An 18,021-nucleotide genomic window follows, 5' to 3' on the forward strand; every position below is an offset into this window, starting at 1 on the left:
TTGCAAATTGTATTTAACCCTTGCAACACTACAGCTACCGTACTTATTCAAAATGGTATAATTTGGTGCCAGTGCCCACTTTACCAGCCTATAGGTACAACAGGATGACAAATCTTCAGCTCCGCTCTTCAACCAGCAAGAACATCAACTATATATGTGGAAACCTCAAACGACACACCAACAGCTCCAGCAGTCACATATATAAATTTGTGAAACACTAGTATATATGATAAAGAGTAAATATTACATTAGCGCTCGTTTTCTTCCACCAGAGGGATTGTTTTTCCTTTGGTCTCCGTTATTTCAAGAAAGAGAAAACAAGTTGTGTAGTATTCAATGCGCATAAATCAGATCTCCAGCCCAAAATCTTGTTGGGCAAGGACAATTGCAAGAGGGCATTTTGTAAGTGACCACCCTGAATGGGTTCATAGTGTCAAATTTCTGGCCCAAGGCTATTTAACATTTGAAGCACTTCAGTTTTTTTTCAAAACGGTATAATTTGATGCCTATGTGTACTTTGCCTGCCTAATTAATGCTCAAATCTTCGTTGGGCGAGGGAAAATACAAGTGGGTCATATGTAAGTGACCCCCCGCTGTTGGATGGAAATGTCAAATTTGTAGCCCAAGGCTGTTTAACCCTTGCAACTCTACAGCTACTTATTCAAAATAAATTATGGTGCCTCTGCCCACTTTGCCAGCTTATTTCATGCCCAAAATACTTGTTGGGCCAGAAAAAATACAAGTGAATCATATGTAGGTGACTGTTCTCTTTTGATTAGTAGTGTCAAATTTGTGCTTCAAGGCTATTCAACACTTGCAACACTACAGCTACTTATTTAAATTAATACAATTTGCACCTTTGCCAGCCTATTTCATGCCCAACACCTTGTCAGGCCAGGCATAATGCATTTGGGTCATATGTAAGGGATCCCCATCTGTAGGCTGCAAAGGTCAAATTTGTTGCCCAAGGCTAATTAACCCTTGCAGCACGACAGCTACTTATTCAAAATTGTATAATTTGGTGCCTGTGCCCAATTTGCCAGCCTATTTCATGTTCAAAACCATTTTGGGCCAGGCACTATACAAGTGGGTTATATGTAAGTGACACCCCGCTGTTGGTTGGAATTGTCAAATTTGTTGCCCAAGGCTATTTAACACTTGCAACACTACAGCTACTTATTCAAAATGGTATCATTTTTCAATGTGCCTGCTTTGCCAGCCTGTTTCATGCCCAAAATACTTGTTGGGCCAGAAATAATACAAGTGAATCATATGTAGGTGACCATTCTCTGTTGTTTGGTAGTGTCAAATTAGTGGCTTAAGTCTATTTAACCCTTGCAACACTACAGCTACTTATTTAAAATGGTTTAATTTGGTCCCTGTGTCCACTTTGCCAGCATATTTCATGCCCAAAACCTTGTTATGCCAGGCAAAATACAAGTGGGTCGTATGTAAGTGACCCCCTTCTGTAGGTTGCAAAGGTCAAATTTGTGGCCCAAGGCTGTTTAGCTCTTGCAAGTTGCAACACTACAGCTACTTATTCAAAATGGTATAATTTGGTGCCTGTGCCCACTTTACCAGCCTTTTGGAGCTACAGGATACAGACAAACCTTCAGCTCCGCTCTTCATTCCTGCAAGAACATGAACTATATATGTGGAAACCTCAAACGGCACACCAATAGATCCAGCAGTCACATATATAAATTTGTGAAACACTAGTATATATGATAAAGGATAAATATTACATTAGCGCTCGTTTTCTTCCACCACAGGGATTGTTTTTGCTTTGGTCTCCGTTTTTTCAAGAAAGAGAAAACAAGTTGTGTAGTAATCAATATGCATAAATCAGATTTCCTGCCCAAAATCTTGTTGGGCAAGGAAAATTGTAAGAGGGCATTTTGTAAGTGACCACCGTGAATGGGTTGACAGTGTCAAATTTGTGCCCAAGGCTATTTAACACTTGCAGAACTTCAGCTACTTTTTCATAATGGTATAATTTGGTGCCTAGGCCCACTTTGCCAGCCTACTGTATTTAAAGAGAATTCACTTACCTGTGATGCTCTGGATGGCCAGGGGATCGAGAGTCCTCAGTGAGCTGCTGGATCCCCCCAGCCACTTCCAGAAGAAATAAAATATCCTCCTTTGCAGCCTCATGCCTGGAAGTGTTATGAGGAGGTGCATAGGAAGCTGGCTAAGGCAGCCAGCTAACCATTTCAGGGAGCTCCAACATAGCTTCCCTTCCATGACCAGGAAGCCGTGCCCGGGGACCCTTCTTGCCCACCTCTGGAGCACAGATTCAGGCAGAGGTGGCTGGCCTGGTCCCTTAGCAGATTCCTGGAAGTAGGGTTTTGGAGGGAAACCTCCACCGGCCATAGACGAGCAGACTCCTGGGTTGCGACCAAAACACCAGGTAGTCTCAGACTCAGGGGAGTGACCACTCCCCCCTGTCCATAAGGGACAATGTTAAATTTGCATGTTGCCAGCACATGCACAGGTCATGCACTTAAGGAGATTGGTTGGAAACCATAGGGCGGAACCGCTACTGCTGTTATTTGTTTGATTAGCTGCAGCCACAACCCCTGATTGGTGTCGGCTGTTCCCACCTGATCCCTCGCAATGGACCAGGTCTGCATGGTAGCTTGGTCAGGGGGCTTGAACTTGGAGACGCTGAGCTCTTACCCAGAGCAGCAGGAGAACGGAATAGCGTTTTTGCGCAATTCTGTTGGTCGCAGGGTACAGATGTACAGGCAAGATGTTTATTGCTCAATGGTCTTTAAAAATACCCATCCCTTCGGATTGAAGGGGAATAATCAGCATACAGTACAAGATGTTACAGGAATCTTAACAGCAGTTCTTCTCCACAAAGGATTGTCAAAGATGTACAACATACAGGGCTCACAGGCCCTCTATTTATATCTTTCTTACACACAATATCACAGGGGGGCAAATCTGCCCTGGATTCCGCTCAACCAATCATGATTCCTCACATAATATAATTTAACAACATATTACATTTCAAAGGGGTCACCCATTATCCTCCTTTCTAATCCACCCAAAAACATTTGGTTTCCTAAGCACAAACTGAGTTAGCATATACTGTTTCTAATAAGGTAAAAATAATGCTAATTTCTATTGCATTCGTCTTTTCACATGTCTATGACTAAACCAGTTTTGGCTTTCTGAGTCTTAACACCTTCTAAATTCTTACACAAAAAAGAAGCTTCCTAAACACAAATAACTTATTTTTTACCAAACTGGCTGGGTATTGTACATAGAGACACACCAGAGACCTCTGCATTGCATTTCAATGAAAGCGCTAAACGAAGGTTTGGTCACTACATCAGGATAATTACATATCACTAGGAGGTGAGAATGTCTCATAACCATTTGATTTCAATGTTACAGCCTTCTAAAACAAAACAACTTATACATTCCTTACAAGTGAGTAGGCTAAACATTTAAAAAGTACATTTCCACAACTGCGCACAGTACATTGAATGACATGTTCAACACATTACTTATACATTCGCAGTATGTGGCGCACTGCGCCTAAAGGTCCTTTGAAAAATGGTGCCGCGGCATGAGGGTTAATCTCTTCAATGCCGTGGCAGCCATTTTAATCACATGTGGTCGGCCTCCGGCCACACTTCTCCCCCCCTCATCCATGCGGATCACCAGAGGGCCATGTCCCAACAATTTGGCTCCTGGTCCAGCAGACTCTTGGGGTGAAAGGATGCTACATAGGGGCCTTTCCTTGTCGGTGCACAATGTCTAAATAGTAACAGAGAAGTCCAAGGCTCCACCACAACAGTCTGTCACTCTCCCCTGTGGGAGCCCAGTTGCAAACATAGTGCTGAAGGTGGTCCAATGCCCAAGCAATTGAAAACCACTGTGTTATAATTGTGGCATACCCCACCTCCCACCATAGCAGTATCTTGCTCAATAAATCCACAGGGTGCTCCTGCCCATATGTCCCCTCCTGGCTCTGTACTGCTCCAAGTCTGTGCAATGACGCATTAGTTCGTACCACAATGTCCTGGTCCTCAAATTGCGCCATATGCACTGGAGCTGGTACCAGAAATTCCTTCTATGACTGGAATGCCAACTCATGAGCGGGCATCCAGTCCACTGACTTGGGAAGTCCCTCCCTAGTCTAATCTGTAAGGGGTGTCACTACAGTACTAAAGTCAGGGACAACTCCTCCGTAGGGCCTTACAGTTTCCTTTTACCTGTCTTGGGGTTGTGGGCTGGGACAGTTTCTGGTTGCCTCTACCTCCACTGGTCTGGGCCTACCACTGTCTCCCTCACACACTATACCCTGGGCACTGCACCTCTGTCATCTCCGAGCATCTCCGAAGCTCAAGCCCCCTGCCAGCTATCCAGCAGGAGCCTGGTCCATTGCAAGGGATAAGTCAGGAACATCCGACACCAAATAGGAGGAGTGGCCGCAGCCAGTCAACGCATATGCAGCAGAGTGGTTCCAGGCGCCGGCGGTAGGAGCCAGAGTTTAATTAAGAAGCGGTTCCAAACATTGATGGTAGAGTTTGCTGGTGGCAGCATCGTTACACCCACGGCACAGTGGGCGGAGTCAGTGACAGGTGGTCACTGACGGTAAGCGGGAATCCCTGATACCCCAAGGCCGAGAGGGGATCAAACCCCCAACCTGTGATCGGGAGTCCGGGCTGGAAGCCATCCGGTCGCAAAGGCTATTTAACCCTGGCAACACTACAGCTTCTTATTCAAAATTTGATAATTTGTTGCCTGTGCTCACTTTGCCAGCCTATTTCATGCCCAAAATACTTGTTGGGCCAGAAAAAATACAAGTGAATCATATGTAGGCGACCTTTCTCTTTGTCTGTTATTTGGTAGTATCAAATTTGTCGTTCAAGGCTATTTAACGCTTGCAACGCTACAGCTACTTTTTTAAATCAATACAATTTGCACCATTGCCCATTTTGCCAGGCTATTTCATGCCCAACACCTTGTTGGGCCAGGTAAAATACAAAAGGGTCATCCCATTTGGAGGTTGCAAAGGTCAAATTTCTGGCCCAAGGATGTTTAGCCCTTGCAAAACTACAGCTATTATTCAAGTCAATAGCATATGTAGCTGTGCCCAATTTGCCAGCCCATTTCATGCCCAAACCCTTGTTGGGTCAGGCCAAATACAAGTTGGTCATATCTCAGTGACCCCCCTCTGTTGGATAGAAGTCTCAAATTTGTTGCCCAATGCTTTTTAACCCTTGCAGCACGACAGCTACTTATTCAAAATGGTATAATTTGGTGCCTGTGCCCACTTTGCCAGCCTATTTCATGCACAAAACCTTGTTAGGTTAGGCAAAACACAAGTGGGTCATATCTAAGTGACCCCCCTATGTTGGATAGAAGTCTCAAATTTGTGGTCCACGGCTATTTAACCCTTGCAGCACAACAGCTACTTATTCAAAATTGTATCATTTTGTGCCTGTGCCCATTTTGCCAGCTTTTTGTATGCCCAAAACCTTGTAGGGTCAGTCAAGATACAATTGGGTCATATGTAAGTGACTTTTCTCTGTTGCTTGGAAGTATCATATTTGTGGTCCAAGGCTATTTTACCCTTTCAACAATACAGCAATTTATTCAAAATGTGAAAATTTGGTGCCTGTGCTCAGTTTGCCAGCCTTTTTCATGCCCAAAACCATGTTGTGCCAGGCAAAATCCAAGTGGGTCTTTTATAAGTGACTGCTTTCTGTTGGTTGCAAATGTCAAATTTGTTGCCCAAGGCTATTTAATACTTGCAACACTACAGCTACTTATTCAAATCAATACAATCTGTATCTGTGCCCACTTGCAAGTCTATTTCATGCCCAAAACCTTGTTGGGCAAGGCAAAATACAAGTGGGTCATATCTAAGTGACCCCCCTTTGATGGTTAGAAGTATGCCCAAATCTTTGTTGGGCCAGGTAAAATACAATTGGGTCATAAGTAAGTGACCCCCAGCTGTAATTGACTTATCTCTAAATATTGGAAATATCTCATTTCTTGCTCAAGGCCATTTAACCCTTGCAACACTACAGTTACTTATTCAAACTAAAATATGGTGCTTAAGCCCACTTTGCCAGCCTATTTTATGCCCAAAACCTTGGTGGGCCTGGCAAAATACAAGTGGGTCAAATGTAGGTGACCCAGTGGCATAACTTCATCCCAGGTGCCCGGAGGCAAGATAAATATTGGTTCCCCCCATATTAAAATGTACGACCCCCCAGCACCTATGCCAGCCCCAGCTGTTTCCCCCCTATGCAGTTCCCCCAGTAGTGGTCCCACTGTGTAGTGCCCTCTGTAGAGGTCCCCCTATGCAGTGGCGCATATGTAGTGCCCCCCAGTAATGGTCCCCTTTTGCAGTACCTCCAGTAGTGGTCCCCCTTTGCAGTGCCCCAGTAGTAAGGGCCCCTGTAGTGCTCCCAGTAGTAATCCCCCTGTAGTCAACTCCCTGTAGTGCCCCCAGTAATGCCCCCAGTAATGGCCCCTATAGAAAGCCCCCAGTAATGCCCCCTGTAGTAAGCCCCCAGTAATGCCTCCTGTAGTAAGCCCCCGTAATGCCCCCTGTAGTAAGCCCCCAGCAGGGGCGTATCTACCCTTTGGCCAGGATGGCACTCGCCAGGTGCGCCGACCAAAGGGGGGGGCGCCACCCGGCAGTGCCACCAGTAGCCAAGGGGTGGACAAGTCCCTCAGCCCCACAAGTGTAGGGCAGACCGCAGTGATAGCGGTCTGCCCTACACAGTGTACAAACACACAGCCGCCAGCGGCGGCTGTGTGTTTGTAATAGCACCCAGCTAATGAGAGTCTGCCTAACTCTCATTAGCTGCTGCATTGTCCGCAGAGGGAGCCGGCTGGAGCTCGCTAATGAGCTCCGTCTTCCGGCTCCCTCTGCAGGCGTGTGATGGGCGAGACGTCATGACGTATGATGTCTCTCCCATGCAGGAGAAGAGCAGGAGGGACTAAGCGGACAGCGGCGGTCGCGTCAGGAATGAGGATCAGGTAAGTTTTTTTTATTCTCTCTTTGTGTGTGTGTTTGTGGGGGGGCACTGAAATAGGGGGTGACCGCTTTGTATAGGGGTGGCCACTACTGGGGGCACTCTATAGGGGAGGCCACTACTGGGGGCACTCTATAGGGGTGGCCACTACTGGGGGCACTTTATGGGGGGGTGCCTGCTACTGGCGGCTCTGTATATGGGTGGCCACTACTGGGGACAATTTAGGGTGGTGGCCACTACTGGGGGCACTGTATAGGGGTGGCCACTACTGGGGGTAATTTAGGGGGGTTGCACTGTATAGGGGGGGCTCTGTATAGGGGGGGCTACTAATGGGGGCAATGCAGCATAGGGGGATTGCTACTGGAGGGTTACTACTGGGGGCTCTGCATAGGGGGGGCGCCAGTCCATTACATTGCCAGGGGCGCTTGGATCCCTAGATACACCCCTGGCCCCCAGTAATACCCCCTGTATCAAGCCCCCTGTAGAAAGCCCCCATAATGGCCCCTGTAGTAAGCCCCTGTAATGCCCCCTGTAGTGCTCCCAGTAAAAGCCCAGATTCAAATGACTCCATTGTCTCCTGGAGTTCCGCCACTGAAGTGACCTATCCTCTATAGGTTGAAAAGGTCAAATTTGTGGCCCAAGGCTGTTTAACACTTGCAGCACTTCAGCTACTTTTTCAATATGGTATAATTTTGTGCCTATTCCCACTTTGCCAGGCTAATTAATGCCCAAATCCTTGTTCAGCCAAGCATGATACAATTGGGTCATATGTAAGTGACCCCACTGCAGTTGGTTGGAATTGTCAAATTTGTGGCCCATGGCTATTTAATCATTGCAACACTACAGCTTCAAATTCAAAATTTGATCATTTGGTGCCTGTGCCAACTTTGCCAGCCTATTTCATGCCCAAAATACTTGTTGGGCAAGAAAAAATACAAGTGGGTCATATGTAAGTGACACCCTGCTGTTGGTTGGAATTGTCAAATTTGTTGCCCAAGGCTATTTAATACTTGCAACACTACAGCTATTTATTTAATTCAATACAATTTGCACCTTTGCCAGCCTACTGTATTTCATGCCCAACACCTTGTTGGGCCTAGTATAATGCAATTGGGTCATATGTAAGTGATCCCCATCTGTAGGCTGCAAAGGTCAAATTTGTTGCCCAAGGCTAATTAACCCTTGCAGCACGACAGCTACTCATTCAACATTGTATAATTTGGTGCCTGTGCCCAATTTGCCAGCCTATTTCATGTACAAAACCTTTTTGGGCAAGGCACTATACAAGTGGGTCATATGTAAATGACACCCCGCTGTTGGTTGACATTGTCAAATTTGTTGCCCAAGGCTATTTAACACTTGCAACACTACAGCTACTTATTCAAATGTTATAATTTTGTGCCTGTGCCCGCTTTGCCAGCCTATTTCATGCCCAAACCCTTGTTGGGTCAGGCCAAATACAAGTGGGTAATATCTCAGTAACCCCCCTCTGTTGGTTAGACGTCTCAAATTTGTAGTCCAAGGCTATTTAACCCTTGCAGCACAACAGCTACTTATTCAATATTTTATAATTTGGTGCCTGTGCCCATTTTGCCAGCTTTTTTTATGCCCAAAACCATGTAGGGTCAGTCAAGATACAATTGGGTCATATGTAAGTGACTTTTCTCTGTTGGTTGGAAGTGTCAAATTTGTGGTCCAAGGCTATTTTACCCTTTCAACATTACAGCTATGTATTCAAAATGTGAAAATTTGGTGCCTGTGATCAGTTTGCCAGCCTTTTTCATGCCCAAAACTTTGTTGTGCCAGGCAAAATACAAGTGGGTCTTTACTAAGTGACTGCTCTCTGTTGGTTGAAAATGTCAAATTTGTTGCCCAAGGCTATTTAATACTTGCAACACTAAGCTACTTATTCAAATCGATACAATCTGTATCTGTGCCCACTTGCAAGTCTATTTCATGCCCAAATCCTTGTTGGGCAAGGCAAAATACAAGTGGGTCATATCTAAGTGACCCCCCTTTGTTGGTTAAAAGTTGCAAATTGTATTTAACCCTTGCAACACTACAGCTACTTATTCAAAATGGTATAATTTGGTGCCAGTGCCCACTTTACCAGCCTATTGGAGCAACATGATACTGACAAATCTTCAGCTCCGCTCTACAACTGGCAAAAACATCAACTATATATGTGGAAATCTCAAACGGCACACCAACAGCTCCAGCAGTCACATATATATAGATTTGTGAAACACTATTATATATGATAAAGGGTAAATATTACATCAGCGCTCGTTTTCTTCCACCACAGGGATTGTTTTTCCTTTGGTCTCCGTTATTTCAAGAAAGAGAAAACAAGTTGTGTAGTATTCAATGTGCATAAATCAGATCTCCTGCCCAAAATCTTGTTGGGCAAGGACAATTGCAAGAGGGCATTTTGTAAGTGACCACCTTGAATGGGTTCATAGTGTCAAATTTCTGGCCCAAGGCTATTTAACACTTGCAGCACTTCAGTTATTTTTTCAAAACGGTATAATTTGATGCCTATGTGCACTTTTCCAGCTTAATTAAAGCCCAAATCTTTGTTGGGCGAAAGAAAATACAAGTGGGTCATATGTAAGTGACCACCCCGCTGTTAAATGGAAATGTCAAATTTGTAGCCCAAGGCTGTTTAACCCTTGCAACTCTACAGCTACTTATTCAAAATAAAATATGGTGCCTCTGCCCGCTTTGCTAGCCTATTTCATACCCAAATCCTTGTTCTGCCAGGCATGATACAATTGGGTCTTATGTAAGTGACCCCCCTGCTGTTGGTTGGAATTGTCAAATTTGCGTCCCATGGCTATTTCATCCTTGCAACACTACAGCTTCAAATTCAAAATTTGATAACTTGGGGCCTGTGTCGACTTTTCCAGCTTATTTCATGCCCAAAATACTTGTTGGGCCAGAAAAAATACAAGTGAATCATATGTAGGTGACTGTTCTCTTTTGATTAGTAGTGTCAAATTTGTGCTTCAAGGCTATTTAATACTTGCAACACTACAGCTACTTATTTAAATCAATTCAATTTGCACCTTTGCCAGCCTATTTCATGCCCAACACCTTGTCGGGCCAGGTATAGTGCAATTGGGTCATATATAAGGGATCCCCATCTGTAGGCTGCAAAGGTCAAATTTGTTGCCCAAGGCTGATTAACCCTTGCAGCACGACAGATACTTATTCAAAATTGTATAATTTGGTGCCTGTGCCCAATTTGCCAGCCTATTTCATGTTCAAAACATTTTTGAGCCATGCACTATACAAGTGGATCATATATAAGTGACACCCCGCTGTTGGTTGGAATTGTCAAATTCGTTGCCCAAGGCTATTTAACACTTGCAACACTACAGCTACTTATTTAAAATAGTATCATTTTTCAATGTGCATGCTTTGCCAGCCTGTTTCATGCCCAAAATACTTGTTGGGCCAGAAATAATACAAGTGAATCATATGTAGGTGACCTTTCTCTGTTGTTTGGTAGTGTCAAAATAGTGGCTTAAGTCTATTTAACCCTTGCAACACTACAGCTACTTATTTAAAATGGTTTCATTTGGTCCCTGTGTCCACTTTGCCAGCATATTTCATGCCCAAAACCTTGTTAGGGAAGTCAAAATACAAGTGGGTCGTATGTAAGTGACCCCTTCTGTAGGTTGCAAAGGTCAAATTTGTGGCCCAAGGCTGTTTAGCACTTGCAAGTTGCAACACTACAGCTACTTATTCAAAATGGTATAATTTGGTGCCTGTGCCCACTTTACCAGCCTTTTGGAGCTAACGGATACAGACAAATCTTCAGCTCCGCTCTTCATTCCTGCAAGAACATTAACTATATATGTGGAAACCTCAAACGGCACACCAATAGATCCAGCAGTCACATATATAAATTTGTGAAACACTAGTATATATGATAAAGGGTAAATATTACATTAGCGCTCGATTTCTTCCACCACAGGGAAAATACAAGTGGGTCATGTCTATGTGACTCCCCTCTGTAGGTTATAAGGGTCAAATTTGTGGTCCAAGGCTTTTTAACCCTTGCAACACTACAGCTACTTTTTCAAAATGGTATAATGTGGTGCCTATGCCTACTTTGTCAGCCTATGATTTGTCTATATTACTTTTGTTTCTTATTAAATATTTTTATGTTTATAAATTACTCTGTGTTTACTAATGTCCCAACATTATAGCGGAGTATTTCATTGTTCTATTTTGTCAAGTTAGTTTGCCAATCACATCTTCCATTTGCTGCATTTATACTTGATCCTCCTGCTTGTCTAGTGCTGGGTATATATTCTTTCAGCCTATTTCATGGCCAAACCCTTGTTGGGCCAGGCAAATTACAGTTAAAACAATTGAATTACACAAATTTCAATATAAATTGTTCTGAATAATAAGCTGGAGCACTAATAAAAAGCTAACTTCAGCCTCGTCTGCACCAGTATGGATTATTAATGTATGATATTCTCTGCCACATATTACTAATTATATTTTAGCTGTAACTGTTTGATGTTATATACGGTTGCTGTACAGTACCTTTAGTACTGTATATGATTTGTATATCCACCGAGAGTCCCATTATTATAAACCACATTACTGTCCAGATGTAGAGATCTTTTTTCCTTCATGTACTTTCACAGATTCCTGAGGTTAAATTGATACTTTGGAATAAATTGTATCCACTTATGTTTCAATAGAATAGGTACAATGTTATAATACGATTTGCGGATTCCCAAAAGTATCATATTGTTTCCAATGCATACAGCAGTTCCGATTATACACATTTCTAAAGCTACTCACAATTTGATAACTGAGACCTAACACATAAAGGTACCCTTGATACTTTCATGTAGATTATAGTGTGATATTCCGTACATTAGTGAGTGTAGCTAGTAAGGCACATATATTATTGTTTCCACGCAATACTATCCCCGCCCATGGCAGCTATTCAGTACATTATATGTAATTACATTGTCTCTTTGGACCCGGGTCCTGTACTGTGAGGGTGTAATATTCCCGCCGTAAGTGGTCACCGTGACTGAAGCTCTTTCTTATTGGGACCCGCTTCATTCTCCCGCGAGTGCATGTGGCTGCCTCTGATTTGTTGGATATTCAGCTATTAATCGACTGTTGTAATGTATTTGCAGCCGCTGCACCCGGTTTTCATCTGTCCTTCTCCCCGAGTTCCCCACAAGTACATTGGGTACAAGGAGCTACAATATCTCTGCTGTTACCGGAATTAGCGGTTCTGGGACTCAAAGCGGAATGGCGGCACCCAGCGTCTCACTCCCATTACCATTATTGTGCTGCTGCCGGAACATGTGGGCTATAAGCAACAACAGGATCGCGGGTATTGGCCGTAGACAAACCGTGCTCACCGCTTCCATCCCATCAGCAGGGCGCCTACCGCCGCTACATATGTGACTCATTTCATTCCCAATCCGGCCTGTTACATAGAATAAAGGAGGAAATAGAAATTATTGGCGGGATTTTTGAAAACTGAAAATAATCTGCCTCAACCAATCAGGATTAAGCGCGTGTTTAAAATATCAAACCAGGATTGTCTGTTACCCTCCGAGAGATCCGCCGCTATCAGACATCCACCGACCTGCGCTTCCAGAGCTCTGCCGTCATGGCCCTACAAGAGGCCATCGAGGCTTATCTGGTCGGGCTCTTCGAGGACACAAATCTGTGCTCTATCCACGCCAAGAGGGTGACCATAATGCCCAAAGACATACAGCTGACCCGCAGGCTCCGAGGGCCTAGATGATACTCGGCACTCCTATACACGCAGCACAAAGGCTCTTTTCAGAGCCACAGCTGAAGCATAAACTACTTATTTATTTTTGAGCAACAGGATGACGACAAATCTTCATCCGGCAAGAACATCAACTATATATGTGGAAACCTCAAACGGCACACCAACAGATCCAGCAGTCACATATATCAATTTTGGAAACCCTATTATATATGATAAAGGGTAAATATTACATTAGCGCTCGTTTTCTTCCACCACAGGGATTGTTTTTCTCTTTGGTCTCCGTTATTTCAAGAAAGAGAAAACAAGTTGTGTAGTATTCAATGTGCATAAATAAACACCATGTGGACCTCACAAATTATAAATGCTTGTCTTTAAAGTGTCACATTTGTGACGTCAGCAACACCCCAATGGTATTGCCCTTACTTGATTTTTAATTTGCAGTAAATCCCATCACTTTATTTTCACTGATTACACCAAAATTCCACCTTGTTAGATAAAATCCTTCCCACTTTAATGGAAGAAACGAAACATGGAAAACAATGCAATTCAGTTTATAATCGCAATTCTAGTCACATATCTGAACGTGCATATACAATTTGATATATTCTTATAGTAAATATAATCCCCAGTCAGCTTGCCAGAAAGAAGAGCAATTGCAAATTCTTGTATGGCCATAAGAAGTGATAGCAGTAGAAGTTTTTAAAGGAATTTAAAGCTTGTAAATGTGCGTAGACTAAAGTGGAACCAACCCTTCACAGCTGCTGTTCCTGATCTGGATGGAATGTTGGGGATGTTCTAATACAAAGCGCTGCTTACCAGCCAGATAACGCTACTGTAAAAACCTAAACAAAAAATAGCCGTGTTCTCAGCTCTCCTGGGAAGATGTGGGTGGCTCTGAAAAGAGCCTTTGTGGTGTTACAGGGACATGGGTTCTGTGGTGGAAGTTACCAGCATCACATTACTTGCTCTTGGCTGACTTGTGACTCTCCGTTTTCTTGGGCGGCAGCAGCACGGCCTGGATGTTGGGCAGGACTCCCCCCTGGGCAATGGTCACTCCACCCAGCAATTTATTCAGTTCCTCATCATTGCGCACGGCGAGCTGGAGATGGCGGGGGATGATGCGGGTCTTCTTGTTGTCGCGGGCAGCGTTACCTGCAAGCTCTAGAATCTCAGCCGTCAAGTACTCTAGTACTGCGGCCAAATACACTGGGGCTCCGGCACCAACACGCTCCGCATAATTTCCCTTCCTCAGGAGGCGGTGAACGCGGCCAACAGGAAACTGGAGACCGGCCCGAGATGAACGCGTCTTGGCTTTAGCCCGGGTCTTGCCACCTTGTTTACCTCTTCCAGACATGCTCGATATAACAGATAAATTACTATCTCACAGAGAGCGCCCTCCTCCTTATATAGATTTTCTGCGGGATCCCCTGTTTGCTCTGTGATTGGTCTAATCACACAGTAACCAATGCAGCTCAAGTTCTTGTACTAGCCAATGAAAGCTGTGGTATGGATGCCCAATAGTGAAGCCAACTGAGGTAAAGCTTAATTTGCATAGCTTGCGTATAAATACAGCTGATCTTAGTTTGCTCAGAATGATTTTCTGCAGAGTGAGTCATTGTCTGTTTTGATAATGCCTGAACCAGCCAAGACTGCGTCGGCCCCCAAGAAAGGCTCCAAGAAAGCGGTGACTAAGACACAGAAGAAAGATGGGAAGAAGCGTAGGAAAACCAGGAAGGAGAGTTACGCCATTTACGTGTACAAGGTGCTGAAGCAGGTGCATCCGGATACCGGCATCTCCTCCAAGGCTATGGGTATCATGAACTCCTTTGTGAATGATATCTTTGAGCGTATTGCAGGGGAAGCTTCCCGCCTGGCTCATTATAACAAGCGCTCCACCATCACTTCCCGGGAGATCCAGACCGCTGTACGCCTGCTGTTGCCGGGAGAGCTGGCCAAGCACGCCGTGTCCGAGGGCACCAAGGCCGTCACCAAGTACACCAGCGCCAAGTGATCTTCTCTTCCGTCCCACATGAACACAAAGGCTCTTTTAAGAGCCACCCACCTCCTCTCTAATCGGGCTGTAACTATTACCTTTTACGGAACTGATTTACAGAAACCTAGGCTGTATTTCACTCCTGTCTTACCTAGTTTTTCTCTGTTTTATTTGCTGGAATTGTACCTTGTTCCCAATACACACACATTCTACCGGTCATTGTGAGTTTTTCCCACTACTTACTAGAGCCGGACCTCTACCAGGTTCCTATCTGTGTTGCCATTTAATTAAATCCAAGTCTAACTTTGCAATAAGTGGATATTGTATCCAAAACGAGGACCTTGTATTAAATATGTCCTAAGATGTCCTGTACGTCATTGAAAAGATGGTCTTATCAATTTCAACTTCACGTGGAGTATTACATCTGTCAAAAATGTCAGTACACTTATTAATTAGCAGTAATTTATAAGTGATATCTGTAACCCGGAAAGGCCTCTAGGTTCTGGATGATGATGCCTTTAAATATATTACACACTTTTTTTTTTTTCTAAATGCTTTACACTCTGGCGTTATAATAATTTCTCAATCGCGATGTCTGCAGCTGAATACTTTGACAACCAGGATCCACACACTATTATCTGTAATGACCTTCTGCTTATAGTAGTAGAGATGGATGGGTTGCCATGAAAAGGACATGAGTATGTGCAGTGTGGGGTCCCCTTGTTTTTGGGTAAACATGTAAAATGAGCCTCTGGTTTTTACCTGTAAAAGACTCTATTCCCACAGTTTGAGGTGTTGTGCACATGATTTAGTTCAAATTATTGAAATTGAAGTGATTCTTTATTGTTCAATTTCAATATATTCTTTAACATTAATACACGCAATAATCCAATTGACTGTGAGAAACCTAAGGAAAGTACCATCAGCATTCTTCACAGAAAGAGGGGTTTCTAAGAGGGTTTCACCTTTATCCTTCCTGTCATTAGTGGTTACTGGTTTGCTCATCAGTCTTGTGAAGCTGGCATTAACCCTAGCACAAAATGTTATTTTCTTTGGGCGGCATGTTTATATTTATTATGTTAAGTAGATTATTATTTTTGCTTGTTCCATTTATCTCATATACAGTGTATGCATTTGACTCCATTTATTTTATAGCATTGAGATAAATGTGTGTGGGGAAATAGAGTAACGCAACTGTCAATAAAACCACATACAATTTTATTGATATTTGTCATAAATATAAAATATATTACATGCGGCCTCGACAGTTTACTAAAGTGTGATTACCTTCCATCCCCCAATAATAATTGTCCACCCAAGCTTAATGCCCTCCAGTGATGGCAGCACATGCACATGGGGACCTATTGGGAAGCCAGTGTCCCCTAAATATACCACCTCTCAGTATTTACTTAGTAATCACCAATTACTATCTGCACCAGTATGGAACATTATTTTTAAAATGTCCCCCCCTTATTACTAATATATCTCACTAATAACTACGTAATTGCATGTTCAGAAATCATGAGAGTAGAAACAGAACAAGCAAAATGTAAATAAAATAACTGAATGTGCAGAAGGAAAATACAAATCTGGAATGAATATAGAGCAATAAAAGTGACTGTTTTATATACTGTACCTTTAGTATAGCTTGTGTTTTATTTCAACTGAGTACAGTATAGTGTGAGCCCCTATATACTATACAGATGTAGCCCTGTATTTCTTCATGTAGTTTCTCTGAGGTTTAGGTTGTGGTCTAAGGTAAAGATTGTATCCACTAATGTTTCATAGAATAGAAACAATTGTAAAATAATATTTACTGTTTCCCTTTAGTATCATATTTTGTTTCCAATGCATGCAGACCTACTGATTATACTCAGATCTCATATTACTCACAATATGACAACTGATGCCTTCCATATAAATGTATTCTTAATGATTTTTTCAATCAAATGGTTTTTATTGTGAATTTTGCACCATTTGCTGATATATTGATCTATGCTGTTTTACTGTGATTATATACTTGAAGTGTAGCTTGAAGGAATCATTTTGTCTAAACACAAAACTTTCCCGCCCATGGCAGCTATCCAGCGAGGTGATTACTGTCTGTCTTTAGAACCGACACGAGTCCTATAGTGTAGTGATGTAATATCACCGTCCGTATGTAGGGGGTCGCTCATTGATTCTTCTCGCTGGTATTCAAAAAAACAATATCCGGTTAAATTACATCGACTGAACTTTGAATTAAACAATAGAAAAAAAACAACAACTATTTATTGTAACTCGTGTCATTCCAGCACTGGACGGTTATATTATATACTTTACATACCTAATAAAGGAGGAAACGAAAAATCTTGGCGGGCCTTTTGAAAGTTACAACGACTTTACCTCAGCCAATCAGAATGATGGGCGTCTTTAATTCATCAAATCACAACGCAGCACTGTGGATAAATAGCGTTGTTTCCGACTATTCTTTCTTCATTCTTCTTCCTACATTACTAGTGTATAGAACGATGGCCAGGACCAAGCAGACCGCCCGTAAATCTACTGGAGGAAAAGCTCCCCGCAAGCAGCTGGCAACCAAGGCAGCCCGGAAGAGCGCCCCAGCTACTGGCGGCGTGAAGAAGCCTCACCGCTACCGACCAGGAACTGTTGCCCTCAGAGAGATCCGACGTTACCAAAAATCCACCGAGCTGCTGATCCGCAAATTGCCCTTCCAGCGTCTGGTGAGAGAGATCGCCCAGGACTTTAAGACCGACCTGCGTTTCCAGAGCTCTGCCGTCATGGCCCTGCAAGAGGCAAGTGAGGCTTATCTGGTCGGGCTCTTCGAGGACACCAACCTGTGTGCCATTCACGCCAAGAGGGTGACCATCATGCCCAAAGACATCCAGCTGGCCCGCAGGATCCGAGGGGAGAGGGCATAGACTATACTCAGCACTCCTTCCTATACACGCAGCACAAAGGCTCTTTTCAGAGCCACCAAATCTTTCTAAACGAGCTGAAGCATCAACTATATATATATATTGCCTCAACTCCGCTTCCCCCCTAGGTGGAGTCCACATGACCAGTCTCCTTCATTGGCCTCATATCGCGTATTCTGTAGTACCCCGCACCTTCCCGCTGCATTGGTCAAAGGCAGAAGTCTCCTATCTAGCATGCACTGATTGCTAAGGGAATAATTGAAGGGCCATAATTGTACACCCAGGGACAGGGTGGGTGGCTCTGGAAAGAGC

The 18,021-nt window shown here is 43.6% G+C and overlaps 3 protein-coding genes across 3 annotated transcripts; 2 read left to right on the forward strand and 1 right to left on the reverse strand.

The window, feature by feature from the left end:
* Nucleotides 1–13,333: 13,333 nt before the first annotated feature.
* Nucleotides 13,334–14,152, reverse strand: LOC148517089 (histone H2A type 1-like). Its single transcript, XM_088479076.1, has one exon. It carries the CDS (start codon nucleotides 14,150–14,152, stop codon nucleotides 13,757–13,759), a length of 396 nt encoding a protein of 131 aa, XP_088335202.1. The 3' UTR covers nucleotides 13,334–13,756.
* A 258-nt stretch (nucleotides 14,153–14,410) lies between these two features.
* LOC148517090 (histone H2B 1.1-like) lies at nucleotides 14,411–14,859 on the forward strand. Its single transcript, XM_088479077.1, has one exon. The coding sequence runs from the start codon at nucleotides 14,429–14,431 to the stop codon at nucleotides 14,807–14,809; it is 381 nt and encodes a 126-aa protein (XP_088335203.1). The 5' UTR covers nucleotides 14,411–14,428; the 3' UTR covers nucleotides 14,810–14,859.
* A 2,424-nt stretch (nucleotides 14,860–17,283) lies between these two features.
* Nucleotides 17,284–17,746, forward strand: LOC148517091 (histone H3). The gene has a single exon (XM_088479078.1). It carries the CDS (start codon nucleotides 17,302–17,304, stop codon nucleotides 17,710–17,712), a length of 411 nt encoding a protein of 136 aa, XP_088335204.1. The 5' UTR covers nucleotides 17,284–17,301; the 3' UTR covers nucleotides 17,713–17,746.
* The last annotated feature ends 275 nt before the right edge of the window (nucleotides 17,747–18,021 follow it).

Source organism: Taudactylus pleione, unplaced genomic scaffold (genome assembly GCF_031769625.1).
Source record: "Taudactylus pleione unplaced genomic scaffold, aTauple2 ptg000226l, whole genome shotgun sequence".
Taxonomy (NCBI): Eukaryota; Metazoa; Chordata; class Amphibia; order Anura; family Myobatrachidae; genus Taudactylus; species Taudactylus pleione.